We start from the raw sequence: 18,557 nt of genomic DNA, 5'->3' as shown, positions 1-18,557 counted from the left end.
AGGAACCTTCAGAAATGGGGAAGGATTCCCATGAACAGCTGTTTACAAGAGCATGATATAGCCAGAGTCAATGCTTATGTTATCACTAAATCATAGCTACTGTATCAATGAAGAGATAGAGGAAAGAAAAATATAAAGCAAAGAAAAATATGCAGTGAAGAATGTAAAAGAGGGCCAATAAATCAAAATGAGGAATATAAAAATAACACATTACAGGTGAGGTGCCATAGTAGTTGTTACTGAACTTGTAATCCAGAGGCCTGGATTAATAATTTAGAGCCAAGAGTTCAAATCCCACTACAGCAGCTGAGGAATTTAAATTCAATCAACTAAATAAAACCTGAAGTGAAAAAAATAGTGCCAGTAATGTTGACTATGAATGACCGGACTGTCAGGTTCACTAATTTCTCTAGGGAAGGAAACCTGCATGGTCTGGCCTATATATAGACATTATAGTTCAGATTCAGAGCAATGTGCTTGACTCTTAACTGCCTTCTGAAATGGCTGGGCCACTCAGTTGTGCCAAAGCGTAATAAGCACCACGCAGATTGCAGCTACTCAAAAAGGTGGCGGTGCAATTAGAGCAAATAAATGTTTGCCTTGCCGGCAACATCCACATCCAGGGAATGAATCATAAAAAATTAAACTACAGAAATATTTCAGTGCAGAAAAAGAATTGCTTGTTGCAATTTATATTTTATTACAAAACAACGTATCATACACACAGGATGAGACCTTGAAAATCTGATATCCATCAGGAATCCCAGCCAAGTTTCAAGTAGAAAGAGTTAAGTTCACCATTACGCTTCATGCCCTCAAAATGGACAACAGAAAAGGGACTATGGTACAGACCGCAAAGATGCAGGGCAAAGTAAGTTAAGAAGCACCATAAATCAAAGCAGACAGGGCAATTCAAGGTGAATGATTTATTACCCTGTTGTGGAAAAATATAAATGAGGTATGCACATATGACAGCATGTGGATGGGTTGATTGTGTATATAATTCTTGGCCATCAGCTTGCAAGCCCGTGCCAGTTTCTATTTGAGCTAGTTTCGCTGGGGTTTTCCCCAATTGTGATTGCGCCTGTCTCACTGCAGGAGCCACTGTACATCAATGCAACAAAGGACAAACTGTTTTGATACCTCTTGTTCTAAGATTAACTTTCAAACTCACTTGGTCAGTGTTGTTCAGACCATTGCTCCAGACTAACCCGAAGGTGCCATTGACATAGCCCGCTTTAGATGAGACATCGTCGAACAGCCGTTTGAGTGGAGTTGATGCAGGAAGGTTTAGGGTGAGCCGCTGAGTGACCGCCTTGGCATTGGTGGTGTCCTGAACAATGCACAGCACCCGTGGTTCATCTGCTGCAGTCTCTGACTATGGGGAAATTTGAACAAAGATCAGACTTTACAAATCACATTACAGAATTAGAAGTTCACAACAAGAACGCAAGAACTAGAAGCAGGAATACGCCTTGTGGCCCACCGAACCTGCTCTGCCATTCAATACGATCATGGCTGATCTTCACTTCAACTCCATTTTTCCCACCTCCCTTTATTCCCTGAGACACCAAACCTGTCTGAACATTAAATATATTCCATGATGCAACACATGCAACCCTCTGGGGTAGAGAATTCTGACGTTTCACAATCTTTTGTGTGAAGAAACCTCTCCTCATAGCAGTCCTAAATAATCGGTCTTAATCTTGAGACTGTGTCCTCGCATGCTAGAATCCCCAGCCTGGGAAAAACAATCCGTCAAGCCCCGTCAGAATGACATACCGTATCTGAGCATTTGACAGCACACAATACCTGCATGAAGGATCGTGATTGTAAAGTTAGCCCAACATAAAATCGGAGTCCACCATTCTAGAATTTTATAAAAGTTAACAGGGTTACAATTAAAAATTCTGAACAAGCAAGTTACTTGACCAATGATAAGCTCGTTTGAACTGAAGGGAGATTAGAAATTTTCAGAAACCGTACTGCCAATAGAACCATAAAATCACAGTAGCTTACAGGACAAGAGGCCAACTAGCCCATGATGCCTCTGCTGACTCGTTCAGTGAGCTTTCCAATTCGTCCCACTCCCTCTTTTCCCCTGGCCCTGGAATTTTTTCTCCATACGCAATCATGTTTGACAAAAATGCTCGAATTCTTTGAAGGTGTAACAGGAAGAGTAGATAGAGGGGAACCTTTAGGTTTCCAAAGGGCATTTGACAAGATGCTGCATAAGCGGCTGGTGCATAAAGTAAAAGCCCATGGAATCAGAGGAAGTGTGTTAGCATGGAGTGAAAACTGGCTGACACATAAAAAAACCAAGAGTTGGAATAAATGGGCGATTTTCAGAGTGGAAAAATGTAACTAATGGAGTGACGCAGAGATCAGTTTTTGAATAGCAATTGTTCACTTTTTACATTAATGACCTAGAGGAAGGAACAGAATGTAAGGTTTCCAAATTTGCCCATGATACAAAGATAGGTGAAAGGGCATGTTGTGATGAGGATATTGTGATTCTGCAACGGGATATAAACAGAATGGGTGAGTGGGCGAAAACCTGGCAAATGGGGTTTAATGTGGGGAAGTGTGAGATCATGCACTTCAGTCGGAATCAAAAGGCAGATTACCTAACAGGAGAGAGTCTGCAGGTGAGTGAAGTACAGAGGGATCTAGGTATTCTGGTGCATGAATCACAAAAAGTTAGCAGGCAGGTCCAACAAGTAGTTACGGCAGCAAACAGCACTTTGGCCTTTATTGCAAAGGGGCTGGAGTTTAAAAATAGGAAGGTTTTGTTGCAATTATACTGTGTGCTAGTGAGGCCTGGAATACTGCATATAGTTTTTGCCCCCTTATCTAAAAAGATATAGTAACAATGGAGTCAATCCAAAGGAGATTCACCGTGCTAATTCCTGGGATGAGAGGGTTGTCCTATCAAGAGAGATTACATAGTCCGCAGCTGTATTCCTTGGAGTTTAGAAGAGTGAGGGGTGACCTTATTTAAACATACAAGATCTGGAGGGGTTTAACAGGGTAGATGGTGACACAAAAACAGAAAATGCTGGGGAAACACAGCAGGTTTGACAGCATCTGCAGAGAGAGAATAGAGCCAACTTTGAGTCTGGATGACCCTTCGTCACCCAGGCTCAAAATGTTGGCCCTACTCTCTCTCCACAGATGCTGTCAAATCTACTGAGTTTCCCCAGCATTTTCAGTTTTTGTTTCAGATTCCAGCAATCACAGTATTTTGCCTTTATATTAGGGTAGATGGTGAGATGTTTTTTTATGAGTGGGAGAGTCTCGAACAAGGGGACATAGCTACAAGGTAAAGGGCCGGTCATTTAAAGCTTTCTTGCATAGAAACCTATTCTCACAGAGGGTGGTGAATCTCTGGAATTCCCCACCACAAAGGATGGTGGAGACTGGATCATTGTAAGTATTTAAAATGGAGGTGGATAAATATTAATAGATCAAGTAATAGAGGGCAATGGGGAAATGGCACAGAAAAGGAGTTGAGGCCAGCATAGATCCCCGGGTCCGGATGGAATGCATCCCAGGGTATTGAAAGAAATGTCAGAGGTAATAGTGGATGCGTTAGTGATTATTTATCAAAACTCGTTGCATTCTGGGGTAGTGCCGGTTGATTGGAAAACGGCTAATGTTACGCCGCTGTTTAAAAAAGGAAGGAGACAAAAGGCGGGTAACTATAGGCCGGTCAGCTTAACGTCTGTAGTAGGGAAAATGCTGGAATCCATTATTAAAGAGGAGATAGCAGGGCATCTGGATAGAAATGGTTCGATCAATCAGACGCAGCATGGATTCATGAGGGGAAAGTCGTGCTTGACGAACATGTTGGATTTTTATGAAGATGTGACGAGGGCGGTTGATGGAGGAGAACCGGTGGATGCGGTGTTTTTGGATTTCCAAAAGGCGTTTGATAAGGTGCCCCATAAAAGGCTGCTGAAGAAGATTAGGGCACACGGAGTTGGGGGTAGTATGTTAAAGTGGATTGGGGACTGGCTATCCGACAGGAAGCAAAGAGTCGGAATAAATGGGTGTTTTTCCGGTTGGAGGAAGGTAACGAGTGGCGTGCCGCAGGGATCGGTACTCGGGCCGCAACTGTTTACCATTTATATAGATGATCTGGAGGAGGGGACGGAGTGTAGGGTAACGAAGTTTGCAGACGACACAAAGATAAGTGGAAAAGTGAATCGTGTGGAGGACGGAGAAGATCTGCAGAGAGATTTGGACAGGCTGAGTGAGTGGGCGAGGATATGGCAAATGGAGTATAACGTTGATAAATGCGAGGTTATACACTTTGGAGGAAATAATAACAAATGGGATTACTATCTCAATGGAAACAAATTAAAACATGCTACCGTGCAAAGGGACCTGGGGGTCCTTGTGCATGAGACGCAAAAGCCCAGTCTGCAGGTACAACAAATGATCAAGAAGGCAAATGGGATGTTGGCCTATATTGCGAGGGGGATAGAATATAAAAGCAGGGATGTCTTGATGCACCTGTACAGGGCATTGGTGAGGCCGCAGCTGGAATACTGTGTGCAGTATTGGTCCCCTTATATGAGGAAGGATATATTGGCATTGGAGGGAGTGCAGAGAAGGTTCACCAGGTTGATACCGGAGATGAGGGGTTTGGATTATGAGGAGAGGCTGAGGAGATTGGGTTTGTACTCGTTGGAGTTTAGAAGGATGAGGGGGGATCTTATGGAGACTTATAAGATAATGCGGGGGCTGGATAGGGTGGAGGCGGAGATATTCTTTCCACTTAGTAAGGAAGTTAAAACTAGAGGACACAGCCTCAAAATAAAGGGGGGTCGGTTTAAGACAGAGTTGAGGAGGAACTTCTTCTCCCAGAGGGTGGTGAATCTCTGGAATTCTCTGCCCACTGAGGTGGTGGAGGCTACCTCGCTGAATATGTTTAAAGCGCGGATGGATGGATTCCTGAGCGGTAAGGGAATTAAGGGTTATGGGGATCAGGCGGGTAAGTGGTACTGATCCACGTCAGATCAGCCATGATCTTATTGAATGGCGGGGCAGGCTCGAGGGGCTAGATGGCCTACTCCTGCTCCTATTTCTTATGTTCTTATGTTCTTATGATCGTATTGAGTGGCTGGGCAGGTTTGAAGGGCCAACTTCTGCTTCTATTTCTTATGTTCTTGTGTAATCATCCAGTTTCTTTTGAAAGTTAAGAACATAAGAAATAGGAGCAGGAGTAGGCCATCTAGCCCCTCAGGCCTGCCCCGCCATTCAACAAGATCATGGCTGATCTGAGGCGAATCAGTTCCACTTACCCGCCTGCTCCCCATATCCCTTATCGATCAGAAATCTATCTACCCGTGATTTAAACATATTCAACGAAGTAGCCTCCACCACTTCAATGGGCAGAGAATTCCAGAGATTCACTACCCTCAGAGAAGAAGTTCCCCCTCAACTCTGTTCTGAACCAGCCCCACTTATTTTGAGGCTGTGCCCTCGAGTTCTGGTTTCCCTTCTAAGTGGAAAGAATCTCTCTATCTCTACCCTATCCAGCCCCTTCATTATATGTCTCTATAAGATCACCCCTCAGCCTTCTAAACTCCAATGAGTACAGACCCAATCTGTTCAATCTCTCCTCATAAGCTGGTGAACCTTCTCTGCACTCCCTCCAAGGCCAATATATCCTTTCGCAAATAAGGGGACCAAAACTGCACACAGTACTCCAGTTGCGGCCTCACCAGTGCCTTGTATAGTTGCAGCAAGACCTCCCTGCTTTTATATTCTATCCCCCTCGCGATAAAGGCCAACATTCCATTCGCCTTCTTGATCACCTGCTGCACCTGCAGACTGAGTTTTTGCGATTCGTGCACAAGGACCCCCAGGTCCCTCTGCACAGTAGCATGATGTAATTTTTCTCCATTTAAATAATGTTCCAATTTACTATTATTTCTTCCGAAGTGGATAACCTCACATTTGCCAACGTTATATTCCATCTGCCAGATCCTCGCCCACTCGCTCAGCCTATCCAAATCTCTCTGCAGACTTTCCGCATCCTCCACGCAATTCGTTATGACTGCATCTATTTCCACTGCCCTCTCAGGCAGCACATTCCAGATTACATCTCGTCATGCAAATAAATATTTACTCACGTCACCTTTGGTTCTTTTTCAAACCGTTTTGCATCAATGTCCTCCCTTCTGCCACTGGAAACGAGTTTGCCCTGATTTACTCTATCCAAACACTCCATTATCTCAATGCCTCTATTAAATCTCAGCTTAATTTAATGTAATTCCTCAGTTTCTTATTGCAAGTGACTTAGCCCCTGCAAACTTATGGAAATGTTATTAATGCATCTTGACCTATGCCAGGAGGAGAATCTCCATTACTAGCTTTCCTACACCCATACAATGACTTACCAAAGAGTGAACTTTATAACCCAATTAGTGATTTGCTACAGTATTGTTTGGGAGGAGATATCGAATGGTAGAAATCCACATTTGTCTTATTAACTAGCAATAGCAACACTGGGTCCAGATCTCACAGCCTATCCCCAAACTCAATAATTTCCTTCCTGGCAGCACGGTAGATGCTAAACAAACCACCAGCCGCCGTGCTCAGTAACCCCAGTCGCCTGACAGCCTCAGTAGCAGCTCATTGGAAACAATTATAAGCGCTAGGCAACCCTTCAACCTCTACGAGGCACTGTCATGTCTGTGTGGGGTTTGTCTCTCATTTACTCCCTGCTGGATCCTCCCTGGTAAACGTTAATGCGTATATATCATCTTTCATCTTTCTCTTTTGAAGCCCCCATCACAAATGTGGTCCAGGCTCTTTCTTAACTCAACAGGGTGCTTCTCATTTGTTTCCAACAGGAGTCTGTCTTCCTTTGCCTCTCTCCATACAGCACTATACATGTGCTCTTCCCTTCCAAAGTTTTCTCTTTCACTTCTTCACAACACTCCCTCTCTTTCTCTTCCCCCCTGACCTCTCCAACTGAGGCTATTTTCAGTCTATTAGAGTCACCTTCCAACACCTCGGGCCCTCCTTCTCATCCAAATTGGATGATATAGGCAACAGCTGCCGCAGTCACACAAATTCTTCTATGGCTGTAACTTGGCAGAAAGCGCAGCTGCAGAGAGAGCTAACCCTGACATTAGGCAATGAAGAAGATTGGAGCTGACCATGGAGTGCTTCAGGATTTGTGCCTCCAACATAGTTGTAAATACTTGATTTGGGATACACTGAAAGCAGGATTAACACCCCCATTGCAATAGTCACATCCTTGACCATGTTCAATTATTTGATCCCACCTAGTCTATTAGCTTGGCCACACAGCAACACATAGGCACATTTTAAATAACAGAATTAACAGAAAAATACAACCAACTTTAATTAAGTCCATAAGTCATGCAACAAGGAATTTGAGGCTTAAAGCCATTTCTATACAGGTAATTAATTATATGTGGCTGCAACATAATAAAATTAGTGCAATTAAAGCAAAATAATTCACATCAACAGCGGCTTCATTGAAACAATTATCCTGTAAAATACAAGTGCATTTGCAAACAAACTAAGCAGCAGGAGGAGATCTGTGTTACCCTGGACAAGTTCCAGCATAAGCTTTGTGATCATGCCTTACAGTCTTTAGGATAGTGAAGCAAAACAGCAGATTGTATACATTTCTAAAGGTCCGCACACCAGCTCTGAATCATGACACAGGCTATCTTTTGAATATGATAGTTATCATGCAAACACTAGAAAATTAGGCTATCCTTTCATCGAAGTAACTTATACTTTTGACACCAAACGTCCACTTGAAGCTCCCCTCCTGACTCTATGGAAAAGCACTCATTTTGTGCAAGAAAGCAGTTCACATTCTGAAGCTATTTTATTGGGCTGAATCCATTTACTTCAATTAGGCTAACTGCAAGTCTGAAAACACAACAAAGACTTCGTTAAATTCACCAATAAACTGCTAGAAAGCAATGGCTGAAAGCAAACATCAACTTCGTTGAAAGTAATATTGGACATCTGCCAACAATTCCTTCCAAACATGAAGTTTTGGATGACTAATGCAGTGCATCAGAATGTGGTAGTGTGTGGAAGGGCTACAGATGCAATGGTTATGGAGAAAGTGAACACAGTGCAAGCAGCTTAACCTAGGGATGTGCATTTCATTTTTAATTGCTCTCGATGTCGCCTGGGTTCAGTGGATCCACTTTTGCCAGAGTCACAAGGTCACACACAATCCACAACCCAGGAATTGAACTCAAAAATGGAGCCAACTGTGGAATACCTAGGGACTGTATCTTTTGGAAGTTTTGGGAGGTGTTAGAAGGTGCAACTGTTCAGGTGGATGTAAATTAACCGACGTTATTATTATTGGAGCACGGAATTCTCCCACTGTCATGGCCAACATCTCATCTCAACCAATGGCATCAAAAGCTTGTTAACTAGCCCTTCATTTAATTGCTGCTGGTGGAACCTTAGAAACATAGAAACACTACAGTACAAAACAGGCCCTTCGGCCCCACAAGTTGTGCCGAACATATCCCTACCTTTTAGGCCAACCTATAACCCTCCATCCTATTAAGTCCCATGTACTCATCCAGGAGTCTCTTAAAAGACCCTATTGAGTTTGCCTCCACCACCACTGATGGCAGCTGACTCCACTCGCCCGCCACCCTCTGTGAAAAACTTCCCCCAAACATTTCCCCTGTACCTACTCCCCAGCACCTTAAACCTGTGTCCTCTCGTAGCAGCCATTTCCACCCTGGGAAAAAGCCTCTGAGAGTCCACCCGATCTATGCCTCTCAACATCTTATATACCTCTATTAGGTCTCCTCTCATTCTACGTCTCTCCAAGGAGAAAAGACCGAGCTCCCTCAGCCTATCCTCATAAGGCATGCCGCTCAATCCAGGCAACATCCTTGTAAATCTCCTCTGCACCCTTTCAATCTTTTCCACATCCTTCCTGTAATGAGGCGACCAGAACTGAGCACAGTTCTGAGCACCTTCCTAAATGCAAATTAGCTGCTACTCAGGCGGCACGGTAGCACAGTGGTTAGCACTGCTGCTTCACAGCTCCAGGGACCTGGGTTCGATTCCCGGCTTGGGTCACTGTTTGTGTGGAGTTTGCACATTCTCCTCGTGTCTGCATGGGTTTCCTCCAGGTGCTCCGGTTTCCTCCCACAGTCCAAACATGTGCGGGTTAGGTTGATTGGCCATGCTAAAAATTGCCCTTAGTGTCCTGAGATGTGTAGGTTAGAGGGATTAGTGGGTAAATATGTAGGGAAATGGGGGTAGGGCCTGGGTGGGATTGTGGTCGGTGCAGACTCGATGGGCCGAATTGCCTCTTTCTGTACTCCATAGAACATAGAACAGTACAGCACAGAACAGGCCCTTCGGCCTACGATGTTGTGCCGAGCTTTATCTGAAATCAAGATCAAGCTATTTCCTCCCTATCATCCTGGTGTGCTCCATGTGCCTATCCAATAACCGCTTAAATGTTCCTAAAGTGTCTGACTCCACTATCACTGCAGGCAGTCCATTCCACACCCCAACCACTCTCTGCGTAAAGAACCTACCTCTGATATCCTTCCTATATCTCCCACCACGAACCCTATAGTTATGCCCCCTTGTAATAGCTCCATCCACCCGAGGAAATAGTCTTTGAACGTTCACTCTATCTATCCCCTTCATCATTTTATAAACCTCTATTAAGTCTCCCATCAGCCTCCTCCGCTCCAGAGAGAACAGCCCTAGCTCCCTCAACCTTTCCTCATAAGACCTACCCTCCAAACCAGGCAGCATCCTGGTAAATCTCCTCTGCACTCTTTCCAGCGCTTCCACATCCTTCTTATAGTGCGGTGACCAGAACTGCACACAATATTCCAAATGTGGTCTCACCAAGGTCCTGTACAGTTGCAGCATAACCCCACGGCTCTTAAACTCCAACCCCCTGTTAATAAAAGCTAACACACTATAGGCCTTCTTCACAGCTCTATCCACTTGAGTGGCAACCTTTAGAGATCTGTGGATATAGACCCCAAGATCTCTCTGTTCCTCCGCAGTCTTCAGAACCCTACCTTTGACCCTGTAATCCACATTTAAATTAGTCCTACTGTAGGATTTCTATTTCTATTAAACCTATAGACCACACTTCCAACTGTGAAGCACCTGGAGACTACTCTCCAGAGAGGTGATAAGGCCCAATGTTTATGCAAGCTTTTCCCTTTTGTACTATATTGGCAGATACCATAATTCTCAGAGGAACAACAATGGATAATCACAAGCACTTTCACAGTGTGAAATGTTAGTCCCACTCAACAAAAACTGAAAGGTCAATTACAATAATTAGTTAATTCAGTAGTGCGGCAAACATAGCAAGCAGGTTAAAGATATGCCACAAGTGCAATACATTTTCCTCCCGTTCTTTCCTGAAGTGTATTGATTGCACACCCCAGAGAAAGTCTCCCCAATAAACCACATTCATATGCTAAGAAGTTTCTAAGCCTCTAAGCTCCTATCACAAACTTTAGCTGTGAGAGTAGCAGCTTAACTTGGGCAGATCTCGAAGGTTGGAATCACTGTAGGGATTCTATGATCTATGACCTCAACTTCATTTTCTCATCTCTGAAGCGAACTCGCAGACCACTGTAAAGTGCTACAAACCAATAAACTGCCTCTGTGCTACAACTTATTATAGCATCGATGTGATTTTTCAAAATACCATTGCATTACAAATAAATAGATTAGGGAGTACAAGGGATTACAATCTGAAGCTATGCATGGCCAGTGGGGAAGATGTTGGCCAGTACAGTGAGAGACTTCTACACCTCTTCAAATAATATCATGGGATCAAAATTAGATGCCAGAGGTGGTTCTTCTCACAGAATAGTGGATCCCTGGACCAGGAAACCAGTTTGCACAGTCATCTTCTTGCGCAGTCCCAGGATCGAGGATGACTTGCTTCCACTCCAGTTTCATGAGCTCTGAGATGGCTGATAAATCCAATGTGTGATCTGTAGATGATGCTTGAAGGATCGGGTGGGCAAGTTGTTTGGAGGTTTGTGTGTTCTTTCCAATGCTTTCAATACATCTCTGCATGCTCCTGACAAGTTTCTCTACATGTTCCAAGCCTTCCTAAACAAACCCTCTCCATCTTGGTTGGTCACAAGCCAGGGACTCCCATGAGCCAGTGGGGATGCTTTGAGGACATCCTTAAAGAATTTCCACTGTTCTCTCAGGAGTCTCCTGTCATAACTGAGTTCTGAGTAGAACAGTTGCTTCAGGAATTTGGTGTCAGTTAAATAAACGACATGTCCCAACCAGTGGAGCTGAATTGGAGTGAGTAGCACTTCAATGCTGGGTATGCTTTCTTTGTGAGAGGACTCTGCTTCGTACCTCCTTTACTGCCATCAGAGTTGCAGGATCTTGCAAAGACATCAGATTGTACTTCTCTGACATACACAGTGGATATTTAATACTTTCAATATCTTCTCACAAGAGCTGGTCCAGTCTCTGGTGAGGACAGAAATCACCTCTTCCAAAAATGTAGGTACTGCAGAGAATTCAGAGTCAGAGTGATCTTCTTAAACACCTAGATGGGTCTTAGGCCATTTGGTAGCTGTAAGTCTCCAAATGGAGAAATTTAAGACGTGGAGTTACTTTATTTCTTTTTTAAACACAGCATTTTATGCAACACAGTCTGACATAATGCAGGTTTATTGTTCTACTCAGGGATTCAGATACCAGAAAATGAAAATGGCAACTTCCTGTTAGAAGCATTCTACCAATCGCCTGCTAGCCCTTTCAGATCAAGGGAAGTACATGTTTGAAATTAGAGCAAAATGGGTCAGTGAGAGATTCGCTTTGATTTTGTTGCAGGGCAAAGGCAGGATCTCACAAAATCAAACTATGGTGAGAAAACAGTCAAAATAAATGTTACAACATCGAAGGCATGCTGATATGATAAAACAAAGCAAAGGCTGGCTCACAAACCAATTTACAATCGGGAGGGGTAAAATATGCTGGGCTGAACATGGCAAAACGTTCTTAAAGGTGAATTTCTCCTAATGAAGGATGGACATATCACGTGCAAAGTAGCTCCAAATAATTCGTACTGTTGGATAAGCATTCAAGGGGAACTTTACATAACTGCTTTACCAATACTGTCTACCAAATTCAAACAACTGCTGGGAAGCACTCATATGTGGAATAGCATTAACGTGGACTCAGAGATCCTCAGCACCTGAATGCTAGTGGAGAAAAACTCAGAATCCCTACAATGCAGAAAGAGGCATCTGCACTGACTCTCTGACAAAGTATCTTATCCAGGCCCACCCCCGAGACCTATCCCTGTAAACCCACGTATTTACCCCATTAATCCCCCTAACCCACACATTTTGGAACACTAAGGGACAATTTAGCATGGCCAATCCACTTAACCTGCGCATCTTTTTCCCATTCATTCCTATCAGCTCCATATTTAATTATCAATTTGAGATTGTTGTCTTCTAATCAAATCTGCAGTACCTCTTAGGATCTGTAATACAGAAACTGAAAGCTCTTACAATTCCATGTTGTTGCTGTTCTGGTTTTTAATACTGTGCCTATGTGATTTGTGCTCTATGGCAATAAAGATAAATAAATAAATATTCTACACCTGATTAGTGTTGCAGCAAATGAAGAAGAGCACAGTTAGGGGGAAAAGGGGCGTCAAAATTAGGCCCCAACTGGGAATAAAGGTGCAGGAGGTTCGTTTTTCCAGTTGGATGCTGGCACAGAAGGAAATATAATAAGAAATTAATAGTCTGTGGGGAGATCTTTTTGCTCGTTTGCTATGTTATAGGGAACACTGTTGGAAGTTTGAAACAGTTTACAATCAACACTATAACACTGACATGCTCTCTGCAAAATAAACCTGTTTCTTGCCCATTACCCTCATCAGTTCCACACATCAATAAGATTGGGAAAGCACACACGGAGTGAGGCAAGTGGGGTGCTGGGGTCAGGGAGGTATTGTGCAAGTTTGCAGTATTAGTATGTTGGATGGGGAGGGATGCACGGTTTACATTTCCTAGGTTATGCCAGCATGTAGGTAGATATTGGACATCTTGTCTCAACACAAACATGCAAGGTGCCTGGGGTCTTCTCAAGTCACTAGATAAACCATGGCAGCGTAGAAATTTGCAACTGCAGCAAGTGCAAAGCCAAGAAACAGCCCATGAGCTAAGCAACTAATACGCTGGCTGTACTGCAGGAGCAATCTGTAGAAGACAAGTGCCATACTGCACCTTAATTTGTGATCCCCTTCCTCAGTCTGGGTTGTTGGGATGCATTTATCAGGGTTGAAGTTGAGATATCTACCTCTGCAATTATTGAGTCTAAATCAGAGACCAAATGCCTCCACCTCGCTCTCATTATCGCAAAAAAATCCTAACACTTCATTCATTTAAAATAAACCTGGTTTTACCTTGAAAACTGGTAGATTCTATCTTAATTGAATGTTGCTGGGCTTTGAGCCTATTCCAGATTCAAAATAGCTCACACATTTCCAGGTGAGAGGCTGAAGCCAACAGGAACACAGTGCAAAAGCAGCTCAGAGGCACCAAAACAGTAATCATCATAAGGTTCCCTTTAAAATGTTATGTGAGGTCTGGATGGAGCACGTCAGGAAAGTACAATACTTGGAACAGAATTTTTCAAAGGTGCAAGGGGAATGAATTGCTATTACTTTGCACACCCTAGGGTTTTATGCATGAAAGGCACAGGAAATTAAACAGATAGTGACGACGGTATCATTGATCGAATGATAAATGGGCGGATAGCATATGGTCGTGCCTTTTCCAATCAAGTTTCAGCATGTTGTTCACTGCGTGAAAAATTATTCATAAATTTAACAGGACGCAGGATCTTGTTAGTATTAGTATTGTCACAGCAACCATGAAACCCAGAGCATGCCTGTCACAGCCAAAGTAACACTGTAGCATGCCAATCATTCATATAGTTTCCATTCAATACAACTCCAATACTACCTGAGAGAATTTTTTCTTCATTTCATCAAAGATACTTTGTCTGCAACTCCAGAACATCCCCTAAGACGCACAATACATGAAATTACAAATTTTAAACTTGAAATGAAATAAGAATTTAGATCTTTATTGAACGGTATGTAATGGAAACACATGCCAGAATTTTTTTTCAAGAATAACAGAAAACTTTCAAGTAAGCAGAGATTACAGAGTATTATGTCATTTTATAAACCAAAGTTGTAATAAAATTTGATGTGTGAGCACCATTGTTTTTACAGCCACCTAGATAATTTTGTTGCAGTGTCATAATGAAACTCATTCCACTGCAATACATTAACCTAGTCATTTATTGCAAATGTTTGAACAAAGTTCGATGCAATCAACATAAAAGTTAAAATCTTGGTAACAATAAAACAAGGATGAGAAATTGCCATCACAACAGAACATGCTAATCAGAATTATATTACACGCTCTGAGATTTAATCACAAGTACTATATTTTATGTTTTAAAAAATTAATACTACCTGCATAAATTCTGTCAAACCACCAAGTATTAAATATAAAATCCATCTCAGTTTTTGGGAGCAGTCATATTCGCCCTATTTCTACTGGAAGTTCTTAGTGGCAGCCCAGCAAATGTGAAAATGTTTAGATTGATGAATTGATATTTAAACTCTGCTTAAATCAATTCATAAGCAAATGTGTGCACACCTGCACTTCAAATTGCAAAGTTTCAATGTTCTTTTTTGTTTAATTCCCCTTCACAATAAGCACAGAGTGTTTGAAAGTTGGAAAATGAATTTAATAGTTATCCCACTTGGTGACTGGTCCTCAAACCTTAGCCTGAGTCGATGGTTAAAGAATCCATAACTACTCACGTTTACGCAATTTGAACTCCGTCTAAACTAAAAACAACACAAACTGCCAATATTCCCAAATAAATTGCCAACCACATTCAGTCAAAATGCATGAATGCGCGAAAGAGAACTTGGATAGGTGTTCGTGTTAGGCTGTGGTCAAAGCTCAGGGAGCTCTCTGTCCTACAGGAAAGAATCTCTTAACAGTGTCACCGGTTTCAGAGGATTATTTTAAATTAGTTTTCCATCCACTCGTTTCCTTAACTAAATTTCATATGAAACTTTGGGTTATCAGCTTTTAACAATATTGAGGATAGAAAACAAAATTTGCATTAACGATGTTCCCATTTTGATAGTTCTTTATGAGTTAGTGTATTGAGCAGCCTTAAGAGGTGAGGTTAGCTTCATAGTGTGCCTCTCCAAGTACCACTTCCACTTTCTTGCAGTCACATTTATGTGGTGGTTGTTGAGTTATTGGAAAGTTTGTCAACAATTACAATTATCAATTTGAACAATGGATGTGCATGCGGGAATGTTTTCTTAACATTCCTATTGCTTCATTTGCATTCTGACTCTGCATAGAAACAATCAACGTAGTCCAGTGCTGTTAGGGAAGGGTGTTCCAGGTTTTTGACCCAGCGACAGTGTGAAGGAATTGCCACATAGTTTCTAGTTAGGATGGTGTGCAACTTGGAGAGGAACTCGTGGTGTTCTACGTTCACTATCCCCAGTATTTATATGGCTGGACAGTTTAAAGTTTTAAAGTTTATTTATTAGTCACAAGTAGGCTTACATTAACACTGAAATGAAGTTACTTTGAAAATCCCCTAGTCGCCACACTCCGGCACCTGTTCGGGTACACGGAGGGAGAATTCAGCATGGCCAATGCACCTAACCAGCACGTCTTTCGGACTGTGGGAGGAAACCCACGCAGACACGGAGAGAACGTGCAGACTCCGCACAGACAGCGATCCAAGCCGGGAATTGAACCTGGGTCCCTGGTGCTGTGAGGCAGCAGTGTAACCACTGTGCCATCATGTTATGTTTCTGGTCAATGATAAACCCCCAGGGTATTGATGGTGGGGGAATTCAGTGATGATAAAGCCATGAAAGTCAAAGGGAGACAATTAGATTCTTTCTTGTTGAAGATGGTCATTGTCTGACACAAAATAAAGACTAGTTATGAGAAGAGAAAATTAGTCTTACAAAGACTCAAATTTGGAATAGCATTTTTAGATGAGCAGAACATTGAGATAAATAGCAATTCATTTTCGGAAGGGACAAAACACTAATTAATTGTAAGAAATTATATATCCAATTCTGAACTACAGGAGCGAAAGGAGGAAACCAATGTTCTCAGGGATGGGAGAATCTTTAAGCAGAAACCTACGAGTAGTTCAGAGGACTGACTTGAGTTTCTAAAAATTTTACATGTCTGTGTGGCTGTCAACTTTTATTATAAATTTCTATGTCCATATTTATAATGGAAACTGCCTCTGCAGAACTTTGTCAACATTTATTTGCAGTACTGGCAGTCCTCAACTTTACGATGTTCAAGTTAGAGCAAATGGTGCTTAAAACGTTGATAAATGGACACCCCATTTTGATGCAATGCTAGCACATTCATACATGCACACTGATATTCCTGTGCTGCCCAACTGCATAACTGGATAGGGTGAAATTTCTTTATTCGGTTGGAAACAAGTATTTTCTGTTAAATTTCTTTGGCACAACCATCGTGGTTTTAATATATTAATATGCTCATGTTGCATTTAACAAGTGCTCTGACGCGCAGATGTTCAAGGTGAAACAGGCAACTGACTGTGATCAATGGCTTAATTATATCCACCACACTAATTAAAAAACTTGTGCTAGGCATCAACAATCATCTCAGCATCTTGACAGGGGAAAAGTTGAGGGCCTTTAACACTGCCGGGCACCCCACAAGTGATTTCCGCCTTAGTTCAGGAACCAATCCCTCATTGATAACGTATTCCTATGGAAAAATCAGTTCCGACTTCCAGTGTTTCAACTTGCAACGTGATTTTCAGGAACCAATTATGTCATAAGTCCAAGGACTGCCTGGACACCCTTCACAGTGGAGCCACTGCAGCACCATCACAGGATAGAGTATGTACTTATACCATGACAAGTTTACATAGGTCATTTTCTTCTTTAATGTGGGCACAGGAAGTGATAATAGAAATACTACGAACAGGACAGTTGACTTTAAAATGGGGAGAAAAACAATCATATCTGCATGCCCTGATCGGAATGTTCCACTTCACGCCCCACAGCCCCAAACCCCCTCCCCCACCAACTGCTTGACGCACACAAACACAAAAAACCCATTTCACCTGGTCTCAACGCATTTAGGAAAAAAATAGGAATGTGTTAAAAGTCCTTACTGTTTACACTGTACATAATGATTTGAAAGTGAAGACAGAAATGTCATTAACTTTACTAGCAATGGAAAATGGAGAAGTGTTGCAAACAATCTGAAACTAACAAACTAAATAGAGATCTGAACAGTGTGGAGGGGGATGGGGAATTGCTGAAAACACTGACCAGGTAGAGCAACATCTGTAAAGAGGGCAAGTAGACTTACCTGAGCTGACAGCAATGCTACGTTTTGCCAGCATTTCATTTCACATTTCCAACTTCCATTATGCAGAGGTATTGTGCTTTTTGCCAAGGAGTTAGACCCACATGGACATTAATTGATATTAAGTAATTGAGACTATGATAAAGGAAATAAGCAAAGTGGAATATGAAAAATAAATGGCAATACAGGATACGATAAGTGAGAAATCTGGATAGATCACTGATGTACTCAATGCAATCTCCAATGCTGAAAAGGCCCAGTTATCTCAGCAGATAGTGAGGACCTGAACCATGGAGTACCCTCTACATTTCGTGATTGAAACAATTCTATCCCGTAGAGGGCTCTGTCCTTGCAAATTCCTCTTCCAACAATTGAATCTTAAATGCTCAAAAGGGTCAACACCAAAATATTTTTAAGTGAATAAAAGTAGGTTCAAAAAACTATCTAGGCAGTTCCTCTGGTGTTCCCCAAGGATCAGTTTTGGCTCTCTCCTATTTCTCACCTACATGCTGCCTGTCAGTATCATCTAAAGGCAACACATTAGTTTGCACATGTACCAGCTTTACCTCGCCACAGTCTCTCTCGACTCGTCCACCAATGATAAATTATCAGACTTATTTGACATCCAATACTGGATAAGCAGAAATTTCTTCCAATTAAATATTGGAAGACTGTAGCCATTGTTTTGCTCCCTTTCCAACTGGTTCTCCAGTCACCAACTCAATCCCTCTCCCTGGGAACTGGCTGAGAGTAAACCAATTTGTCTGGAATTCTGGTGCCACATTTGATCCCAAGATGAGCTGTTGACCTCATACTCATGTTATTACTAAGACCGGTCTATTTCCACCTTCATAACGCCTCTCAACTTTGCCCAGACTCAGCTCAGCTGAAACCCTCATTCGTACCTTTGTTACCTCTAGATGTGACTATTTCAATGCATGCCTGGCCTTTCTCCCGCATCCCATCCTCTGTAAACTTGAGGTTATCCAAAACTCTACTGCCTGTGTCTTAAGGCATGATATGAACTTAGGTTGCAGTTGTTCAAGGGGCTCTCACCCCGTACTC

General features: G+C 42.4%; 1 protein-coding gene across 5 annotated transcripts in view; it reads right to left on the bottom strand.

Annotated features, from left to right (window-relative positions):
- Positions 1–18,557, bottom strand: part of usp47 (ubiquitin specific peptidase 47) — a 155,909-nt gene that overhangs the window by 71,335 nt on the left and 66,017 nt on the right. For 3 of the 5 annotated variants that reach the window (XM_078220874.1, XM_078220872.1, XM_078220871.1), the window contains exon 2: positions 1,175–1,378. In XM_078220874.1, the coding sequence (XP_078077000.1) occupies positions 1,175–1,378 (204 nt within the window). Of the gene's footprint in view, positions 1–1,174; positions 1,379–14,033; positions 14,094–18,557 lie in introns of all 5 variants that reach the window. The other 2 variants (XM_078220870.1, XM_078220869.1) reach the window with 1 other exon arrangement.

This window comes from Mustelus asterias, chromosome 9 (assembly GCF_964213995.1).
Source record: "Mustelus asterias chromosome 9, sMusAst1.hap1.1, whole genome shotgun sequence".
In the NCBI taxonomy this organism is placed as follows: Eukaryota; Metazoa; Chordata; class Chondrichthyes; order Carcharhiniformes; family Triakidae; genus Mustelus; species Mustelus asterias.
This window is presented reverse-complemented; position numbering and strand designations above follow the sequence as displayed.